This window comes from Ovis canadensis, chromosome 24 (assembly GCF_042477335.2).
Source record: "Ovis canadensis isolate MfBH-ARS-UI-01 breed Bighorn chromosome 24, ARS-UI_OviCan_v2, whole genome shotgun sequence".
NCBI lineage: Eukaryota > Metazoa > Chordata > Mammalia > Artiodactyla > Bovidae > Ovis > Ovis canadensis.
In genome coordinates, this window is record NC_091268.1 from 35,015,017 (window position 1) to 35,037,589 (window position 22,573).

Consider the following 22,573-nt stretch of genomic DNA (forward strand, 5'->3'; position numbering starts at 1 on the left):
ATAATTCCATGATGATAAGAGAACTGACTCTATGATTTCAGTATCTTTCTCAGTTCAGTTCAGTTGCTCAGTCATGTCCGACTTTTTGCAATCCCATGAACTGCAGCACACCAGGCTTCCCTGTCCGTCACCAACTCCCAGAGCTTGTTCAAACTCATGTCCATCAAGTCGGTGGTGTCATCAGCCATCTTACCCTCTGTCATCCCCTTCTCCTCCTGCCTTCAATCTTTCCCAGCATCAGTCTTTGCCAATGAGCCAGTTCTTCACATCAGGTGGAACTGATTGGAGAATTCCAATACTTCAGAGCTTCAGCTTCAGCATCAGTCCTTCCAATGAATATTCAGGACTGATTTCCTTTAGGATGGACTGGTTGGATCTCCTTGCAGTCCAAGGGACTCTCAAGAGTCTTCTCCAACACCACAGTTCAAAAGCATCAATTCTTCAGCACTCAGCTTTCTTTATGGTCCAACTCTCACATCCATACATGACTACTGAAAAAACCATAGCTTTGACTATATGGACCTTTGTCGGCCAGGTAGTGTCTCTGCTTTTTAATATGTTCTCTAGGTTTGTCATAGCTTTTCTTCCACGGAGCAAGCATCTTTTACTTTCATGGCTGCAGTCACCATCTGCTGTGATTTTGAAGCCCAAGAAAATGAAGTCTGTCACTGTTTCCATTGTTTCCTCATCTATGTGCCATGAAGTGGTGGGACCAGGTGCCATAATCTTAGTTTTTTGAATGTTGAGTTTTAAGCCAACTTTTTTACTCTCCTTTCACCTTCATCAAGAGGCTCTATAGTTCCTCTTTGCTTTCTGCCATAAGGGTAGTGTCATCTGCATATTTGAGGTTATTGATATTTCTTCCGGCAATCTTGATTCCAGCTTGTGCTTCATCCAGCCTGGCATTTCACATGATGTACTCTTCATATAGGTTAAATCAGTAGGGTGACAATATACAGCCTTGACATACTCCTTTCCCAGTCAGTACCTTTAGACCATGAAATTTTTGCACCTTGTTTTATGTCCCTGGATATGATCCAGTGTCTCCTAGTTTACAGTCTGTGGGTACTTGAGTAGAATGTGTATCCTGCTGTTGTGCGAAGATTGTATAAGTGTTAATTATGTTGAATTGGTTCACAGTGCTTTTCACATCAACTGTATCCTTCTACTTCTCTGTATATTGCTTCTATTAATTTTTGAGAGTTTGTTATTGAAATTCCAACTAAAAATCTTAATTTATCTACTTAAAAGCAATTGTAATATATAGTGGAACTATATGTAACCTTGTTCTGTATCTTCCAAGTCTCCTATAAATGTATTATCATACTTTCATAATTTAAAAAGATTAAAATAAAACTAAGATCATAGCATGTGGTCCCACCATATCATGGCAATTAGAAGGGGAGAAAGTGGAAACAGTGACCAATTTTCTTTTCCTGGGCTCCAAAATCACTGCAGACAGTGACTGCAGCCATGAAATTAAAAGATGCTTGCTCCTTGCAAGGAAAACTGTGACCAACCTAGAAAACATATTAAAAAGCAGAGACATCACTTTGCCAACAAAGGTCCATATAGTCAAAGCTATTTTTCCAGTAGTCGTGTATGGTTGTGAGAATTAGACCGTAAAGAAGGCTGAGTGCCAAAGAATTGATGTTTTTGAATTGTGATGCTGGAGAAGACTCTTGGGACTCCTTTGGCCTGCAAGGAGATCCAACCAGTCCATCCTAAAGGAAATCAGTCCTTAATATTCATTAAAAGGACTAATGCTGAAGCTGAAGCTCCAATACTTTGGCCACCTGATGCGACAAGCTGACTCACTGGAAAAGACTCTGATACTGGGAAAGATTGAAGGCAAAAGGAAAAGGGGGCAGCAGAGGATAAGATAGTTAGCTTCACTGCCTCAATGGACATGAATCTGAGCAAACTCCAGAAGATAGTAGAATCAGGGGCATGGCATGCTATAGTCCACTGAGTCGCAAAGAGTCAGACGTGACTTAGTGACTCAACAACAACAAAAGTGAATAGTTATTGGATCCTGAAAATAACAATTTGTCTGCCCTCTGCATTTCTTAAATTTAAAAAGATTTTTGGTTAGTGTTTAAAAAATGTTATGATGTATTTCAGGTTCTTAATAACCAAATATGTCTAGTGGCTAATATATTGGTTCAGGTTCAAGCTGACCAAGATGTCATTTTCATAATAAAATCTTCAATCTTGTTGAATGAACCTAGGTTGTCAGTAGTAATTTGTTTTGATTTCTTTAATTCTTTTATTTGGGGCCTTGTGAAGAAAAACTTAAGTTTAGAAAAGTCCAGACAGCTCTGTTATCACCACGTGAAAAGTAGAAAGGTCAGGGATGTGGAATTTGAATGCACAGGAGAACTAAAAGGACACGACCCCTGTTGAGGACTTTATTTCTCTGTTTTTAATGGACTCTGGTTAATATAACTCCTGTGCCTTTTTTTTTTTTTTACACTTTGATTTAATTCTCATTTGGTAGTTATGTTCTGTAAAGTCACTCCAAACGCTGGATTAGTGAATAGTGGATCACTGTCCCCTAAGGGTTAGGTTACTGTGAGCCTATGGTCACATTTCATCAACCAGTCAATTCATTACCTAGTTTCGTGTTTCTGTTTAAAGACACCTTGCTGCTGCTAAGTCGCTTTAGTCGTGTCCGACTCTGTGCGACCCCATAGACAGCCACCCACCAGGCTCCCCCATCCCTGGGATTCTCTAGGCAAGAACACTGGAGTAGGTTGCCATTTCCTTCTCCAATGCATGAAAGGGAAAAGTGAAAGTGAAGTTGCTCAGTTGTGTCCGACTCTTCAAGACCCCATGGACTGCAGCCCACCAGGCTCCCCTGTCCCTGGGGTTTTCCAGGCAAGAGTACTGGAGTGGGGTGCCATCGCCTTCTCCAAAAGACTCGTTAAGGATTCAATAAATCAATGATATATTAATATACAAATATTATACACTACTGCTGCTGCTAAGTTGCTTCAGTCGTGTCCGACTCTGTGTGACCCCATAGACAACAGCCCACTAGGCTCCTCTGTCCCTGGGATTCTCCAGGCAAGAATACTGGAGTGGGTTGCCATTTCCTTCTCCAATGCATGGAAGTAAAAAGTGAAAGTGAAGTCACTCAGTCGTGCTCAACTCTTAGCAACCCCCAGGGACTGCAGCCTACCAGGCTGCTCCATCCATGGCATTTTCCAGGCAAGAGTACTGGAGGGTTCATTGCCTTCTCCATACACTACTAATAATATATAATAATATGGTGCCAACAGCACTATAACTCATGTCTGAACAGAGTGTATCTGACACATGTTTTTTCTCTGAAAGTCACACCACAGCCTTCCTTAGGAACACTTAGGAACACTTAGCCTTGCTTAGGAACACTAGGCAGCACTTGGGCATTATACTTGGGGGCCATTTTAAACAGCCAATTCTGGACTTCCCTGGGGGTCTAGTGGTTAGGACTGCAGTTCCAATGTAGGGGATGCCAATTTGGTCCCTGGTCAAGGAACTAAGACCCTATGTGCCCTGAAGCACAGCCAAAAAAATTAAAAAGTGAACAGTAAAATCGCCAATAAACACCTCACAAATGTAAAAACATAGCATAAAGAGACCATGGAAAGGACCCTTGTTTTCCATATGAGAGCTGAAACAAGGCAGAGCATCACCTAGTTCGACTTCAGCTGAAAATGTGTATGTCAGGTGACTCAGCTTTTTGCCATCCTGCACACATTCTGTTGTCTTTGGATGCCCACTAAAGTGCCTCTCAGCTGTTGATTTGAAGGTTACAAATAAATTTTAGTGGGTGAGCATATTTGCAAGTATGAAATCCACAAATAATGAGGATCAACTGTATGTGAATGCATTTTAAATTTTAAGATGAAAACTGAGAGAATTTCCTGGCAGTCCAATGGTTAGGACTCGGCACTTTCACTGCTGGGGCCCACATTCAGTCCCTGAAGAGAGGAACTAAAATCCTGCAAACCATGCAGCGTGGCCAGAAAAAAAAGAAAATACAGGTTTTCTTGCTCATATCTAACTTTCCTACCCCGCCCCACTCCATCTTTCCTTTCCAGAAGTAAGAAGTTTAAAAGAAGTTTAAAAGTTTTTTGAAATATTTATTTATTTGGTTGTGTCAGGTCTTAGTTGTGTCACGTGGGATCTTTCATTGATGGCGAACACTCTCTAGTTGTGGCGCTCGGGTTCAGTAGTTGCCACACGCAGGCTTGTTTACTCTGCAACATGTAGAATCTTGGTTCAATGACCAGGGATCAAACCTGTGTCATCTACGTTGCAAAGCAAATTGTTAACCATTGCACCACCGTGGTGGGGGAAGTCCCTAAAGTTTTGTTTATCTTTTTTCTTTATGAGCTGAGGGTTTTGTGTCTTTTTTTTTTTTAAGTCTTCAGGGTTATAGTTTTGGGGTTTGTTTCTTTTTTTATATTTAGCTATATATAACATTTTGAATTTATTTTTATCCATAATTTTAAATATTTAGCTTTATTTTTTCCCCCAATAATGGGCATTGCCCCAGTGCTATTCATTGATGGGCACTTTTTTTTTCCCTGATATTTTGAAATGCCACCTTTACTGTATTCTAAATTCTTGTATGTATTAGATCGGAAGATATGGATATATTTTTGAAGGTCTTAATATGTGTTGCCAAATTGCCCTGAAGAATACGTTTAGAAATTTGTCTTATTGAATATCTTTCTTCACCTCCTCAACCTGGTGTTTCGTGTTTTTTTTAATATTTTTTATTTTTGCTGTAGCCAAAAAATAGAAATATTGTTTTGGTCTGCATTTCTTTGGTTACTGGAAAGCATGAACTTTAAAGTATATATACTTTAGATATCCTGTATGCCATCTTATATGAATTGCTTATTCATATCCTTTGTCCATTTTTCAATTTTGATGTTCGATTTCATATTGATTTGAAAGGACTCGCTATATATAAAGAATATTACCCCTTCATATGTATTACACAGTGGTTATTATTTATTTTTAAATTACAATCATGATCTTTTTCTTTATAGAGTCTGACTTTGCGTATATAGTTGAAGAGTATTCCCCATTCCTAAGACCACACAGTCAACTAGTATATTTTCCTTTTTTAAAAAATACTTTTATTTATTTGTTTATTTTTGGTTGTGCTGGGTCCTTGCTGCTGTGCGGGCATTTCTCTAGTTGTGATGAGCAAGGACTACTGTTTGTTGTGGTTCCTCCTCATTGCTGTGGCTTTTCTTGTTGAATGCAGATTCTAGGATACGTGGGCTTCAGTAGTTGCAGCATGTGGGCTCAGGAGTTGTGGCTCTTGGGCTCCAGAGTACAGGCTCAATAGTTGTGGCACACAGGCTTAGTTTCTCCGGGACACATGGGATCTTCCTGAACCAGGGATTGAACTCATGTCTCTTACATTGGCAGGTGGATGCTTCACCACTAAGCGACCAGGGAAGCCCCTATTTTTTTTCTTTTTATTTTATGGTTTTAATTTTTATATTTCTGCTATCTTATTTTGATACAGGGTATTAACAGGGATCTATCTTAATTCTTTTCTAATTAGAAAATTATTTTTTAACTTTCTAAAAAGTTCTTTTCTAATTCTTAATCCATTATTTCTATTGATTTCTAATGCCATCATATATACATTTGATCTGTTGAGGTTATTTGATTCTGTTTTATTGATTTATTGATTGAGGTTGTTTACATCTGTTTTGTGGCCAGAGAGTTTGCTTTGGAAAGAAAGCACTCTGTGGAAGTATTTTCAAACACTTTAATTTTGGAAGTTAAAAGGAAATCCTCTCTTAAGCTAGAGTAAGTAAAGTGAATTGACTTGGGTTCTGCTTGTGTTCCTCTATTCTGCCTTGTGGTCTTTAAATAGCATACTTCGCTATATCTCTAGCACCAGAGGCTTTATGTGGTGATTTAAAATATTAAACTCCAAAAGAAAATAATTCCAGGATTTAAGAAACACTATTCTTGCCAAGTATAATTGATTGTTACTCTTTAGGTCTGATCATCTCTTTGACAAGAAGCAAGTTTTGAAGGTAAACCTATCTCTAGGAAAAAGCAGGAGTTCTCAGGATATCTCAGGTAAAATCTGTAGCTCAAATCACAGATAAATAGCTGATTTCTTTAATATTTAAAGAGCTCTTATACTTCAGTAAGGGAAATGCAGTAGTTCCTGCTTTTTCTCCCCTATGAGGGGGTATGTTCCAAGACCCCCAGTAAATGCTGGAAACTGCAGGTAGTACTCAACCCTCTATACTATGTTTTTCCCTATACAAAAATACCTATGATAAAGTTTTTATAAATAAGGCAGAGTAAGAGCTTAAAAACAAGAACTAAAAGAGAAAAATTATAAGAATATATTGAATGAAAGTTATGTGAATGTGATCTCTCTTTAACTTCAACACTGCCAGAAATGTGGCAGTGGATTCTTCATTTGCAGATACAACTTCTTTAATAGTTTGTATATTCTTCCATCCAGACCTATTCCTGAAGCTATGTAGTCATCCTTTACTGGCAGTAAATGGCTTGGTATCATTTGTTTTAGGGACTCCTTTGCTGATGTTTTCCTATAGACTCTATGCTTTCTGATGTAACACATTGCCATCAATTGGCATGTCTTCCACCTACACGTTGAATGCCTTTTCCATCTTAGCTAAGTACTTAACACATTGTGGCCATAACTTACGCAGCTTGAGGTACAACAGCAAAAATAGCATGAATTTCTTTTTCCATCTTCACAATTCACAGATAGAAGATTCATTTGTACTATAGATCTTAGCAATCTCGGCATACAACTGTTTTTCTTACTGAAAACTGTCACCTTTCACGTAAAAGAAGTTCTTTATGGTTTCACTTTGGCATAGCCTAATTGCCAGCGTCACTAGTCTTGTACTTTGGGGCTATTATTAAGTAAAATAAGGGTTCCTGAACAGAAGCACTGGGATACCTCAAGAGTCTGTTGGATAACTTACATGACCAAAAATCCTAAAGGAAATCAACCCTGAATATTCATTGGAAGGACTGATGCTGATGCAGAAGCTCCAGTACTTTGGCTACTCCAGTACTTTGGCTACCTGATACAAAGAGCCGTCTCATTGGAAAATATCCTGATGCTGGCAAAGTAGGAAAACGGGACAACAGAGGATGAGACGGTTGGATGGCATCATCGACTTACTGGACATGAGTTTGAGCAAGCTCTGGGAGATGGTGAAGTACAGGGAAGCCTAGCATGTTGCAGTCCATGGAGTCACAAAGAGTTAGACATGACTTAGTGACTGAACAACAAGTGACTAACAGGCGGTAGCCCACACAGTGTGTAACCACTGGACAACGGGATGATTCGTGTCCTAGGTGGGCCAGAGACAGATGGCATGAGATTTCATCATGCTACTCAAAACAGCTCACAATTTAAAACTAAGTATTTCATTTTGTTGTTCAGTCGCTCAGTCGTGTTTGACTCTTTGTGACCCCCCCAAAATTTGAACAGTTTTATTTAGTTTAGAATCATTTACTTCTGGAATTTTCCATTTAATATTTTTGGACTGCGATCGACTGCAGGTAACAAACTGGAAAACAAAACTGTGGTTAAGGGGGGAATATTGTATTCTAGCACACACATAACAGGTCTCAGAAGGGGGACAGTGAAGGGACTTAAAGAATATTTGAAGAAATAATGACCAAAATCCCTCCAGGTTTAATGGAAAAACTTTAATCTCCACATTGAAGAATCTCAACAAATTCCAAGCAGGATAGACTCAAAGTAATTCACACCTAGCTACATCGTAGTCAAACAATCCAGAGACATGAAGAGCATCTTGAAAACAGCAGGGGAAAAGTGAATCCTTATGTACAAGGGATCCTCAAAACCATTAGCAACTGACTTCTCATCAGAGATCATGAGGCCAGAGAGCAGTGGGATGACACATTCAAAATGCTACAAGAAACAGACTGTCAACTAAAAATTCTGCAAAACTATCCTTCAGAAACAAAGGAGAAATCAAGATATTCTTAAAAAAATAAAAACTGAGAAAATTCATCACAAACAGACTCGTCCTGTAAGAAATACTGAGGGGAGTTTTCTTCAAATTGAAATAAAAGGGCATGAGGCACTGTTTTGAATCCACTTGAAGAAATCCACCAGTAAAAGTAACTACAGAAGTGAAAATAAAAGTCAGTATAAATGTCTTTTTGCTAGTAATCCTTTCCTCTTTAAAAGGCTTATTTATTTATTTAGGCTGTGCTGGGTCTTTATTGCTTTGTGTGGGCCTTCTTCAGTTGCAGCAAGTGGGGGCTGTTCTCTAGGTGCAGTGCGCAGGCTTTGCATTGCAGTCGCTTCTCTTGTGGAGCACAGGCTCTAGGCTCTTGGACTTCAGTAGTTGTGGTGCACAAGCTTAGTTGCTCAGCAGCATGTGGGATTTTCCTGGACCAGGGATTGAACCTGTGTCCCCTGCATTGGCAGGCAGATTCTTTTACCACTGAGCTAACTGGGAAGTCCTCTTTTTCTCTTTAAAATGGGGTAATAATTATGAAACTGTGTTGATGGGCTTACAATGTATAAAGATGTAATTTACATGGTAATAAGTACAAAAGAAAGGGAGGTAATAGAGGGATATTGGGGTGAAAATTTTGGTATACTGTTGAAATTAAGTTGGTTAATCTGTTGGTAAATCTAATCTGTTTGAGATAAAATCCATCATTTTAAAGTGTACAATTCAGTGATTTTTAGTATATTCATAACGCTGTGCAGTCATTGCCAATATCTAGTTTCAGAGTATTTGCATCAGCCCAGGAAAAAGAAACCCCGAACTTTGCAATTTCTCCTACCCTAGCCCCTGGCAGCAACTAATCTCTGTCTCTGTGGATTTACCTATTTATTATATTTCATATGCATGGAATAATATACCATATAGCCTTTGGTATTCATGGGGTCACAAAGAGTCGGACACGACTGAGCGACTGAACTAAACTGACTGATAGCCTTTTGTGTCTGGCTTTTTTTTTGTTGTTTACTTAACATAGGGTTCATACATGTAGCTTGTGTTAGTACTTTTTAAAAAAATTTCTGAATAATCTATGGATTTTGTCTATCAGTTGGTGGACATTTGGGTTGTTTCCACTTTCCTTGTTATTATGAATAATGCTTTGGATATTCATATACAAGTTTTTGTGTAAATGTATGTATTCTAACTCCTGAGAACACTGTAATACACTTCAGTTCTGACAGTAGCCACCTAGAGTTAGCACAGATCCCACACATTAAGGGCTCTGTCTTCCACAAGATTGCCCCTAATTCAGAGAGTGCCACAAGTTTGGGGTGAGGGGGTATTTCTGACCTACTGGCTATAAATTTAGGATTTCCCTCAAGTTCAATAAAGAAACAGTTATGATGCTATGACTGGGGTCATGAAAGCATAGAGGAGCGATGCACCCAGAGTGGGAATGTATGAGCTTGTCGAGGAAGCCTTCCCAGAAGTGACTTATAAACTGTGACTGGGATTTGGAATTGTAGGTAGTAACCGTTTGAAAGAGTAGTTTAAGCAGAGGGAACAGCATATATGAAAGCCTGGTGTGCTCATGCTTGTTAGAGATGATTTAAGAATTAACTTAAGAACTTGAACACCAAATATGAAGAAAAAGGAAAAAAGAAGCAATATCATCCAGACTTTTGTAAGCGACTTGGACTTAATCGAGGAAACTATGTGTAGAAGAAAAACAGGATCCAGCAAAGATCCCTAAGAAACACCATGGCAGAGAAAAAAAGTGCCTGCGAAAAAAGAGAACGAAAAACCAGAGAGGCAGGAGGAAAATAAATAGAATATGGAGCCACTAAAACCAGAGGAAACGAAGTTATATCAGATGCTGCTAAAATATTAAGAAAAGACTTAGAAATATCTATCAAAGTCAGCAGAGTAGATGAATGAGCCTGGCAAGAGCTGTGCCAGTGGGTGGTTGGGGTAAAAGCCAAGCTACAGTAGATTTAAGGGTGAACAAAACTCAGGGAAGTGGAGCCAGGAACTGTTGACCAGGCTCGGGGACAAAAGATGCTAGGCAGAGCAGACAGAAACACAGGCATGTTGAGATCAGAGGATGACTTGACATGATGGGGTGTTCTTGTTTTATAATAGGGGAGACTTAGGGGGCTTCTCTGGCTGTCCAGTGGTTAATACTCTCCATGTCTAATTCAAGGGCCATGGGTTTCATCCTTGGTCAGGGAATTAGGATCCCACACACCAGGTGGTGCAGCCAAACAATAAAAAGTAAACAGGTCTTAAAAAATAGGGGAGACTTTTGCAATCCAGAAGAGAAAGAAAATAATGTTAGGCAAGTTCTCAGAGAAAGTAAGAGGGAATAGGATCCAAAACAAAGGTAGAAAGATCAATAAGATGAAAGAACAAGTATATGCAGATAAATTTGTAAGTTTTGATGGTGAACAGTTAAGGAGTTGCTGTATGATGACCCCTATCTTTTCTGAAAAGTAACAGACGAAGGCATCTACTGAAGTGATAGGGGGTGGTGGATCGTTCTCATATTGAGTGCAGCGGACTTGAAATGGGCGCAGGAGAGAATGGGGAAGTGGTGAATTAGGGAAATCTAATTTGTTTCTGGATAATAATGGTCCTGAGATAGTGATGGTTTCTCGATAGGAACTTAACAGTGGCACTCCTCTGCTCTGAGCATCCGCATCCTGGAGGTAAGTGCAAGGGCAAAACTTATATTGAATCTGGGTTATGGTTTTTGCCAGGTGGGTGCAGTGAAAGGATAGAAGTTAGGGGGTAATATGATGGATCAAGGACTCTAGGCTATATAAGGGAAGAAGTGAAGAAGATAGGAGAGTGGTGGATGCTAAGAAAATAGCAGCCAGTGACAGGAAGTGCCAGGGAGGTATAAGAACAGGTGGAAGTAAGAGGAAGGGACACTTACTATAGCAGACACTGGTGACTGGCCTAATAAACCCAAACATTAATCCCATGGACGGAGGAGCCTGGTGGGCTGCAGTCCATGGGGTCGCTAGGGGTTGGACACGACTGAGCGACTTCACTTTTACTTTTCACTTTCATGCACTGGAGAAGGAAATGGCAACCCTCTCCAGTATTCTTGCCTGGCAGGCTACTGTCCATGGGGCGGCAAAGAGTCGGACCCAACTTTGGAAGTAAACAACAACTTCTTAAGGTAGAAACCAGAAATCACAGCTGATAAAAAATAATCATTACTAGCAGTGCTTCTGGAGGAAAAAATTAAATAGGTGAAGTTTTTAAGTTACCTGTGAACTATTATTTTCTGTGCTTGTGTCCCTACTCATTTAAAGTATGAGCTGCCAGGGTATGACTTACACAGGAAGGTGTATATCACTGCCCACACTGGGGCCCCTACCAGGCTTCTTCTCACCTGCCTCCAGATTCTCCTAAATTTCCTCAGCCAACCTGTCACTAAAACATAAAACTCTAAGTTTCAGTTCGGTTGTCCCTTACTTAAACATATGCTCTTGAAAAGGGCAATATGTTAAGCCTTTATCAATCATTAAGACCCTTACGTTACTAGCAGGCTAGCTTGCCAAGATCAGATGTTTGTATCCCCAGAGAGAAAGTAGAGTAAAAGATCCACATCAGTGGTAGCGATTGGATGGGCCAGTTCCCAGTACCTTTCACTAACAAAGAGAGCCCATGAGATGAAGAGAACACGGGTAGGAAGAAATTTCAAGGGGAAGATGGAAGAGGGCAATGGCAAACGTTAAATAACTTCACCGTTTTCTTCAAATTCAGACCTATATTGGAAAACCCAATCTATGGCCAGTTTATTGAGCAGTTACTGCACCCAGTTTGCTCTGACGGATTGGTGGGTATGCGTGCCTTAGTGCTTTACGACGCCTGTGTTTCAGATTTTCTGTTAACACCACTTTTCCACATGGTGATGACATGCCTTGTAATCATCCTCATTGTAGCAACAGACGTGCTCAAACTGGCTGTGTTAAATCATTTCAGTAGTGTTTGGATCCATAGATGATGGATGTCAAAAGCCTCCTCAGTTAAGATTCCCCACTTCACAGGAAATTATGACTTATTTTTCTGTGTTTTGATACACGGGTGAGATACTAAGAGGCCTATGGCATGCTATAGTTCCTGGTTTGATTTCCTTTTTCCTATTGTGTGCAAGTCTTTTATTTGGCTAGACTGGTTACCTAGGAAACAGCTGCAGGGTAAAGATGGATTGGCTGTTTGGGAAATGGAATTACAGACCCCTTCAAGAAACAGAAGACCTGTTGGATAAAGCAAAAAATTAGTGAATGGCTAAGTTTATGCTTAATTTAGTGTGCTTCAAGAAATCACACTGAGTTCTATAGAGAATTTACTTAATGCAGCGTGATTTTTAAATTTAGTTTATTTTTTAATTTCACCAAATGTTTGTTAATTCCTGCTTTGCACCCACTGCTGCAGGCCATTCTGAGGACTTTCAGTGAAGTGAAACGTTCAGTTCCCTCATTTTCTGTTTGGGTCTAAAAGAAGCTACCTTAAAATCAAGTGCATGGGGCTTTCCTGGTGGCTCACTGATACAGAATCCTGCTAATGCAGGAGACACAGGTTCGATCCCTGATCTGGGAAGATTCACATGCCACGGAGCAACTAAGCCCATGTGCCATAACTATTGCTCCTGTGCTCTAGAGCCCAGGAGCCACAACTGCTGGAGCCTGCGTGCCCACAACTACTGAAGCCACTACTGAAGCCTGTGTGCCCGCAACTACTGAAGCCAACTACTGAAGCCTGCGTGCCCGCAACTACTGAAACCAACTACTGAAGCCTGCGTGCCCGCAACTACTGAAGCCAACTACTGAAGCCTGAGTGCCTGCAACTACTGAAGCCAACTACTGAAGCCTGCGTGCCCTGAAGCCACCACAATGATGAAGCCTACACACTGCATCTAGAGAAAGGCCTACACAGCAATGAAGACCCAGCAAAGCCAAAAATAATAGATAAATTAAAAATTTATTTTTAAAAAATCAAGTGCACAATTATGTGATACAGTCTGTAAGTGTGTTCAGAGAATTTGGAGGATATAAAAGATTTTATCTAGTCAGTGTGAGTGGTGGATTTGAATCTGCAGGTAGGAGATAATACTCTGAGGTAAAAGATGAAATTTAAAGACCTGGTGAAAGTTCGGGTACTCACAGTACCTGAGTTTATAACATTCAACAATAGCAGCACAGTTACCCTTGCAGTTCCCTACATCCAGACAGCTTATGGAAAATATGTAACTCTGATATAAATTATATTGCCCTAGAATCTTAGGAAAATGAATATTAGCAACAATGTTGACCAACCACTATTTGCACTAAGGCTTGCATAATTTAAGAAAAAAAAATCTATTTTAACCAAAAGTGTGACAGAGTATTAGTTTTATAATCTCAAACCACTATAGAAATGTGAGCACATAAGAGACACTCAATAAAATATTTGTGAGTTGATTTTCTTACATACAGTATATCTTCCTGTTAGTATTAGCTTTCTTTTCTTCCAGAACATAGCTGTTGAATATTTGGTCTTGATTTGTGGTGATAAGGCCTTTTGTAAATATAGGAGCATAACTCCTCTTTCAAAGCTGAACATCTGTCAGGTTATATCCATTTGATTTCTAGAAAGTATAGCTATCTCAGTGGACTCAATGGTCATGAGTTTGAGCAAGCTCTGGGAGTTGGTGATGGACAGGGAAGCCTGGCATGCTGCAGTTCATGGAGTCACAAAGAGTCGCACACGACTGAGCAACTGAACTGAACTGAAAGCTATAATTTTCATTTTCTTACTTGTTATCTCTGTATTCACTTGGTGTGGTGTGCCTCTCAGGAGAGGAGGAAAAAGCAGTCCTACTCAGAAAGCATAACAATCTATAGGCGCAGAAAATTAAATTCGAGTCCTCCTTGCCATGCCCATAAATGGAAAATAAGAGGGGCAACAAAAGGATACTCAGAAATATTTTGAAGGAGAGATGTATTGAACCTACAGCCTCAAATATTTACCAGCAAGAATAATTCTCAAATTTAAATTTCACTGTGCTGACTGTTTAGAGTTACCGATGAAAGTGTCTGTACCAATATTTAAGTAGTGAGGGAAGTTGTTAACTGTAATCAGAATTCATAATATTGAATTTTTCCAGAGGGTCTTTTATTGCCTGTTGTCTATTCTCACAGTAATTAGAGCTTTTATAAATGAGATAGTGACTACAGAGGGTAATTTGTTAGAAGTTTTTTGCTGAGTGATCAGGAATGGTTTCCTGATAGAAGTGCTTGAGCACTGCTGTGAATGCCTTCTTTATTTCCCAAATTACTATAAAATGGCTTATCATAATAAGACACACTCTCTCCCCCAAGTTTCCTTTTCAAGAAAACTTTTTAGTGATTCATTTTAAGAACAATTATGCAACTCCCTGGTACCTCTTCACCCCTGTTGTCGCCCCTTTTCTGGTCTGAAGCAATTACCAGGATACTAAAAAGGTTGGGCTTCCCTGGTGGCTCAGTGGTAAAGAATCCGCCTGCCTGCCAGAGCAGGAGACACAGGTTCAATCCGTGATCTAGGGGATTAGTGATTGTCTGAAACTTTGAACTGAGCCTATGAACTCACTCCACTCCAAACAGCGGCTATAGGAGGCGGATAGTGTAGCATTACCATGAAGGCTTGCTCACTTTCTGCCCCTCTCCCCCCGCACCTCCTCCACCTTGCTGGAGATGATCCCATAATTATAACGCTCTTTGCACCTCTTCGGAGATCACAGGAAGTGCCTAATTATCAGATGATTTGAGAGAAAAAGTCCAGCCCATTTGAGTTATTGTCTTCCATTCTTGAAAAGTTACACTTAGCCTTAGAGGAAAAAAAAAAAAAGACCACAACTCAATTTTGAGAGCAGAGCTGTTTTTTTTTCTTTGTTTTCTTTAAACACATTGATTATTTCTAAAAATGTACTAATGGCAAAGGCAACTTGCAGGAAAGCAGCACCCATCCAACAGCGCCACATATACACATATATATACAGCTCCAGCCCTGGTCTGTCTTCTCCCACTAAGGGCAGCTTCCCAAAATGCCTCACAAAGAAACTTGTTCATGGCACGTGCTGTGATTTTGAGGTTAACGTCTTTTTGTTGTAGCTGTTGCTCATAGTGAGAAAATAAGACCAACAAAAGATGCAGAAATCTATTATGTTTTCAGTGGCTCCAGTAATTTCTTGTATTTTTGGCAGCTGTTTTCCCATTTTTAGTTGCTCTTAAAGGGAGAAGCAAGGAAGTTTTACTCAGAAGTAACATTTTAATTGTTCTTCTTAGTGGGGAAAAGGATAAAATAATTACTTTTTCATCTTCCTTGTCTAGATTTCTGTAAATTAATTTACCCCAAATTTGATAGAGGGGTTCCTTGGGTTTGACATGAGAACATGTTTGTTTAAAAATAGCACTTAATGTTTTACAAAAAAATGCTTTCATTTATTTAAATGGGAGAGAGGTGTTTTAAAAATTAGCACTGATGCCTCTATGATTTTTTGCTGAAGCATGCTAGTAATGATTTAGCAATGTGAGTACTTTTACATTGTACAAAAATTGTTGAACTTACCAAACAAGGTGAACTTACTAGTTTTTCTAGCATTTTCTTGAATTTCATGGAAAAATGCTTATATTGTAATATTCTTAGACCTTTTACATTTTAATAAAATAATATTGTATCTAGTATTTAATCCATTATTTAATTTTATCTACATATTACACTTAGAAATAGTTCAAGTTTGCCTTTAATTTTTTTTTTAAGTGTGTTTCTTCTCAGCCAAAACAATATACGGTGAGACTTAGATCTGGGAATAGAAAAGTTTCGATTATTTCTGCTAGAATGATAAGCCCAGCGAGAGCAGGAACCTCATCTCTCTTATTCACTTATTTCCCTGGAGCCTAGAACAGTGCTTGACTCAAGCACCCAGAAAAGTAATAAATGACTGAATGAATTGCCTTCTATGACTGGTGGGGTTTGTTTAAGTTTACTTTGCATGTTAAATGAAATATTTCTACGTAACAGACTACAGCAGAATGCTGCAGAGTAGGACCCAGTGGGATTAAGTGCTGGGATGACCCACTCAGAGAGAAATAAGATTTAAGGGGTGTTGGTAGGGACTATTCCCTGGGTGTGCCAAACCCACTAACATATTCCTGTGTTTTGCATCTCCCCAGGAGCACTCACTGTAGGCCTTGTGCGACAGTGTCAAACAATCCATGGGCGAGACCGGACATGCATCCCACCTCGGCTTCCCCCAGAGTGGGTCACCACACTGTTTTTTATCATCATGGGAATCATTTCATTGACTGTCACTTGTGGTTTGTTGGTGGCTTCCCACTGGCGAAGAGAAGCCACAAAATATGCTCGATGGATAGCATTCACTGGAAGTAAGTAACCTGTGCTAAGTAAATTTGTCTCGAAGGCACTCACACTGGTATTTTTATGAAGATATTCAAGTCTCAGTAATAAGGACTCTCTAATCATCAAAGAGCACCATTTGTGCACGGCCATCAGATAGACTCCACGCAGTCCCATCAGCTCTTCAGAATTCTCACCACAAGACCAGGACATCCAGACCTTAATTGCTTTGAATAAAGTGCTATTTTAATGAATTTTATTTTTGCTCACACTGTGACATAAGTTTTCCAGGCCTGTGACTCAGAGCTACCACTAACCTGAGTCTTTGCCTCTTCTTAAAGGTATTGGTATCTTCTGTCAAATAAATCTAGAAAAATATATACAGAAATATAAATTAGTTTAAGGTGGTGATTTGCTTTTTAATATCATTGATTTGAGTTTCTACTGTAAGTTGTTGTGTGATCATTGAAAAATCAACACATTTAGCTAACTAACAGTTGTTTGTCAACATTTCTTATGCCATTAAGCTATGCCCAAGGGTATGATACATATATTACACATTCTCTTGTACTTTGCAAAATTGGTTTAATTTGAAAACACAACACAGGCTTTTCCCAAGCTAGAAACAACAAAAATGCACAAAGGAAAGATTCCTATAATTTTGCTTTCTTCCTTCTAAGGCAGTTTTATCCCCCAGGGGACATTTGTCAAAGTCTGTAAACATCTTAGATTGATAGATAGATTCCAACTAAGGGGATGCTACTGGCATGTAGTGAGCAGAGTCCAAGGATGCTGCTAAGAAGTGTACAAATGCACAGAATAGCCCCCAAAACAAAGACTTATCTGGCCCCAGACGCCAGTAGGGCCTGTTAAGAAACTCTGTACTAAAGAACAACATAACTATACCTATGCCAAATAATACAGGATTTAATTTCTAATTCAATATCTTATAATCATCTCAGGTTTTCTTAAGTTTTTTAAAAAATAAATATTATAGCACAGCTTACTTTCCTTGATGTTGCCATGTAGGATTTATAGGGGCAGGCATAATCCCATGTATTCCTATTAATGTTAATACTCAATTTATTCTTAAAGATCATAGGATAGGGATATTAGTTCATGAGCCTCTTTTCTCCCTCTCTCTCTGTGAAGCTCTTTCTCTTTAGAGAATGTATACATTTCCAGATCTGTTGTTTTATTCTCACCTCTATTTCTCCCTTAATTTTAAAATGTAGATCAAGTTGCAGTTGACATAAAAATGCTTCTTCAACCTTGTTAAGAATTGTAAAACAAGTTGATGATCTCGTTTGAGTTCAGACCTCCTGAGACAGTTTTCTAAATAGTAGGGTCTAGAGGCAGTTACAGAGATGGGGCTACTAAATTAAAGGGTACTGATGAGGAATTTAAAGAGAATCTTTACTTACAGATACAGTTACTTGTCCAGATAGAATTCACTCTTTAGAAGTAAAATAACATCCAGACGGATTTAGTTAAAATTTGGGAGTGCATATTCCTTGATGGCTCAGACAGTAAAGAATCTGCCTGCAATTCAGGAGACTTGAGTTCAATCGCTGGATTGGGAAGATCCCCTGGGGAAGGAAATGGCAACCCACTCCAGTATTCTTGCCTGGAAAATTCCATGGACAGAAGCTACAGTCCTTGGGGTCACAAAGAGTCAGACACGACTGAGTGACTAACAGTTTCACTTTCCGTGCTCTGAATATCAAAAATCTAAAATATAAGTTAGCAAAGTAGTATGAGTCAAAGAAAAGCACTAAGTTACTCAATGAGCCATTGATTCTTGTGACTCAATAAAAGGAAAGAAATTTGATTATCTTGTTTTTCATTCCTCTTCAAGAGAGAATATTTACATACGTAAAGATCCCCTGGAGAAGGAAATGGCAACCCACTCCAGTACTCTAGCCTGGAAAATTCCATGGATGGAGGAGCCTGGTAGGCTACAGTCCATGGGATCGCAAAGAGTCGGACACGACTGAGCAACTTCACTGGTTCACCTTGAAATGTAGAATTTTTTTCCTTTATTTTTCAGTTTAAATAATTTAAATTCTTAAAATATGTGTATGATATATAATTCAGAACCTATGAAAGGGTCACCAAGTGAAAAGTAGATCTCATTTATGGCCCTGTCACCCAGTTACCCACTACTCCTTTCCTGGAAGCAACCATTCTCACCAGTTTCTGGGGTTTCCTACCAGAGGTGTTCTGTGTGTAGAAACATATATGTATATGTGTGAGTGTTCTATAAATACATATTTATTCTATTTATACTATTCTGTATCTTGGTTTTTTGGTTCAACAGTGTATCTTAGGGTTGATGTCATCTAAGGAAGCGTAGAGCCTTTCTCTTAACTTCCTTAAATGCATTGTTTTTGTTACCCCAGCTAGTCTACTGGGGTGGCAGTCAGAAGAGGGGTTGGACTCCCCCTAGTGTTGCCATTCAGCCTTTGAAAATGTACTTCTCAGTCGTTTTGTTAATATAAACTAAATTAATTTTCAAATGGATTTACACAGAAGAAGTGCTCAAAGGAGAGCCACACATTAGGGACTCACCTGTGGCGGCAAGAGTGACAAAAAGACGTGTCTTTTTCTTCAAGTTATTTTCTCGTCCTTGCTTTTGCCACCTTAATTTACTTGTCTGCCAGTACACCTGATATCTGGCTCTCACTGCCAAGAAATCTATGCCATACAGGATATGAAGTTTTTACAGACTTTTTTATATATGTTTTACAGACTTTTTTAGGACCCAGAACTTAATTGTCAAAAGTTGATAGATATTTGCAGCATAAACAGTATTTTAAGATCTGAAGTAACTTCTCAGGTCTCAAGAGCTTAAAAAAAATCTCATCCACCAGCATTAAAAACTCCTCAGGAAGTATAGATAACTTGATTCCTTGGATTAGAAATCACTGTTGGATACAATCAGGTGTTCATTGCTTCCTTGAAATTTGATTAAGCTGTTCCTAACCAATTTGGAAAATATTTAACACTTGTAAAATATTAAACCCTGCTTTAAATATAGTCATTAAGTGGTAAATGATTACTATAAAGGATAGATTTTTATTTTACAGTAGAAAATAATAAAGGATAGGAATTAAGTTGGCACATCAGTTAACAGAATGAACAAGAGTAACATCTGCATATGTCTGAAGCACTTCTAAATTATTTTAGTGTTTCCTGAAGTTAGATTAATCTATATTAAATAACAAATTGTTTTTAAGACAATAATGTTTTCCCATTGCTTTTATTAGATTGTCTATAGCTATTTAGATTGTGGTTTCATTTTATTTACCAAACCACATTAAGACATAAGAACCATTAAAGGTTGGTGACAAATAACACTGATGAGGGGACATTGGCAGTGCTAATAAAGTTGTTTATTGCTAACTATACAACAGAAAGGCCAAAAAATCTAATGCTTAATACCTGAATTTTTCATTCGCTTTGTAGTAGGTATCTAAAAGAATCTAAATCTGCTTATGTAACATTATTTGGTGTGGTCATATGCCCAAAATGAAAACAAACTCTATGTCGATTTAATATAAAATAGTCACGTAAACGGTGCAAAGCAAACAAGCGTGCTGGTGTGTTTCTTAAGCTAGTGTATTACTTAAGAAAATGTTGCCTTTTACTACATTTCTGGAGCTATTCCATCCAGGAAATATTTCTAATTGGCCTTTTCAGAACTCTCCTATTAAATTTTGTTGATTGAGTAACACAAATAATTTAGGACAAGTGTCAACTGGTATATTCATCCAGGATTCTGTCATTATTGCTGGGAATGGGTTTAACACAGAAAACTTTTCTCATTGATTTAGTAATAGGGATGACTGTAGTATTCTGCCTTCACAATATACTGAGGAAATATTTCTGCCTTCAGAGAAAGTTGAAAGACTATGAATATGCTTTCAAAAAGCACAAAATATTTTCTTGGAAGAGCCAGCCTATTTATAGGTAATTTGTGTTTCTTAAGAAGAGATTTTCTTTGGTAGCATAGGGGAGCACATAGTTTCTAAAACAACCAACTATGGAATAACTTCTGCCCAAACACTGGGTTTTCTGATATCTTTCTAAAAGCATTTTAGCAAATAATATATTTCATTGTATTTGTATACAAAACTCAAAGATTTCCCCACCATCCCCCTCTTTAAACTCTGTGCAGTCAGAAACCTGGGAGAGTTGTGCTTTTTTATTTTTTTCGAATGTTGTCCATGAGAGAGAGAGACACCTGCAGTTTGTTCCACATATCAGAAGTCTGTGGCTCTTTCCACTAGCTGATTTTAAATCAGAGTAAGGTAAATAGTATCTATATTTGTATGTACCTTTTCTCAATTCCTTATAACATATCAACTGAGAAGAGCAGAGAATTGGGAAAATAATACTAGGATGATAATAATCAACATTTATTCAGCACTGAATATCAACCTGGCACTGCACAAAGGACTTAAAATTGTTTTGTTTATTCTCCTACAACTTACCCATTTTCAGAATTTCAGAAGACTAAGATTACTCTAGTAGAGCCAGAACTTTGCCCCTGTCTGACTGAGCCCTTTGCCACTGCTTTAAATGGTCAAGAATTGTATATACAATTACTTAGTAGGTTTGGTGGCCTTTCTTAATGGTTGTATTCAAAACTGTATGTAAAAGGCTAAACCAGCTTTTGTTGTATTTAATTGTTAAGCTTGGAGGATCTGTAATATATGCAAACCTTTTTACAAGTGGTCCATGTTGTAACAGATTTGACCATGTTGTCATCAGTCCACAACCCTGCTTATAAACTTCCTTTGTGCCAAATTTTCATTGTTTTCTTAATCACCAAACCATGTTACTAATATTATGTTTTGGTTTGTTTTACAGTGATCCTTTTCTGTATGGCTGCCCTAATATTTCCAATAGGATTTTACATCAATGAAGTCGGAGGTCAACCTTATAAATTACCCAACAACACAGTAGTTGGGTCATCATATGTACTTTTTGTCTTATCAATTTTCTTTACAATAGTAGGACTTCTATTTGCCGGCAAAGTTTGTTTACCAGGCTGATGAATGTCTAAATTGCTTGACTCTTTTATTATTTTTAATTTTATTTTATTTTTTATTTTTGGAGGGTGGGGAGGACAAAGGCAAGGCATCTGAGTAGTCCTCACATAGGAAGATGCTTAGATGAAACTGATGCTGAAAAGAAAAAAAAAATGCTTTGATTTGTTCTCACTATGCACTTTGGATTTAAAAACAAAAATAAGGAGAGCCTTTTCCATAACCAAATACAGACAATATTGACTAAATCTCCTGAGCATATTCAGGCAGTCAGGTCTGCACTGTGATAGCAACCTAGTGAAGGAGAATGCTTTATACCGAAAAGCATGTGGCCCTTTGTACTCTGTTGTTCCATTTTTAACGTCTAATGATTCATTTGAGGGAGGAAAAGAAAAAAGTCTAAGTATTTATGAATCATGGCGGACCAGAGGGATGCAAAAGATGTTCATGTGGGGCTGGCCTCACCTCCTAAGAAATTAGTGTTCACAGCTTCCTTGTAATGGTATGAGTCTTTGGCACCAGAATGGATTGCCATTGCATCACTGCACCAAGAAGCCAATAGATCAAAACTTCTTTGCTAAAATGTATGTAAAAATTCTGAAATTCCCTATTCTCTGTGTACAAAAAAAGAAAAATTAAACACTAAGAAACATGTTGGGGGTGGGTGGGTGGGGGAAATGTTCCTTATATTTATATAAATATATATATAATATATATATTTTGCTGATGCAGTATACAGTGTGTATATATGTGTGTGTGTGTATGTGTGTGTGTAAATTTATATACACACACATGCAAACAGTTCCTGGAAGAGAACTCTGAATGCTTTGCTAGCAAAACACTGTGGTGTGCAAACCTAGAACCCAATAGAAAAAAAAGCCATTTATCTGAAGGCTGCATAGTGGAGAGAGTCTTCAGTTTACCTCATTCTTTGTAGCAGCCCTTGATTTTAACTGGTTTTTGTAATAGGTACAAATAATCCCATACCTTTCTAGGTGCAATTTTAAGTTAAACTAAAGTTCTTTGTAGGGTTAATTTATTTGTACATGATAGTAGAAGGTAAGACCATGTCAAATCTTATAATTTGGGGAATCTGACACTATTTAAATTATTGGCAACTGT

The 22,573-nt window shown here is 38.4% G+C and overlaps 1 protein-coding gene across 1 annotated transcript in view; it reads left to right on the plus strand.

Annotated features, from left to right (window-relative positions):
* MOSMO (modulator of smoothened) overlaps nucleotides 1-22,086 on the plus strand; it is a 72,615-nt gene extending 50,529 nt beyond the window's left edge. Inside the window, exons 2-3 of the mRNA XM_069570320.1 lie at nucleotides 16,214-16,426; nucleotides 21,273-22,086. Of these exons, the coding sequence (XP_069426421.1) occupies nucleotides 16,214-16,426; nucleotides 21,273-21,457 (398 nt within the window). The 3' untranslated portion in view covers nucleotides 21,458-22,086. The remainder of the gene's footprint in view (nucleotides 1-16,213; nucleotides 16,427-21,272) is intronic.
* The last annotated feature ends 487 nt before the right edge of the window (nucleotides 22,087-22,573 follow it).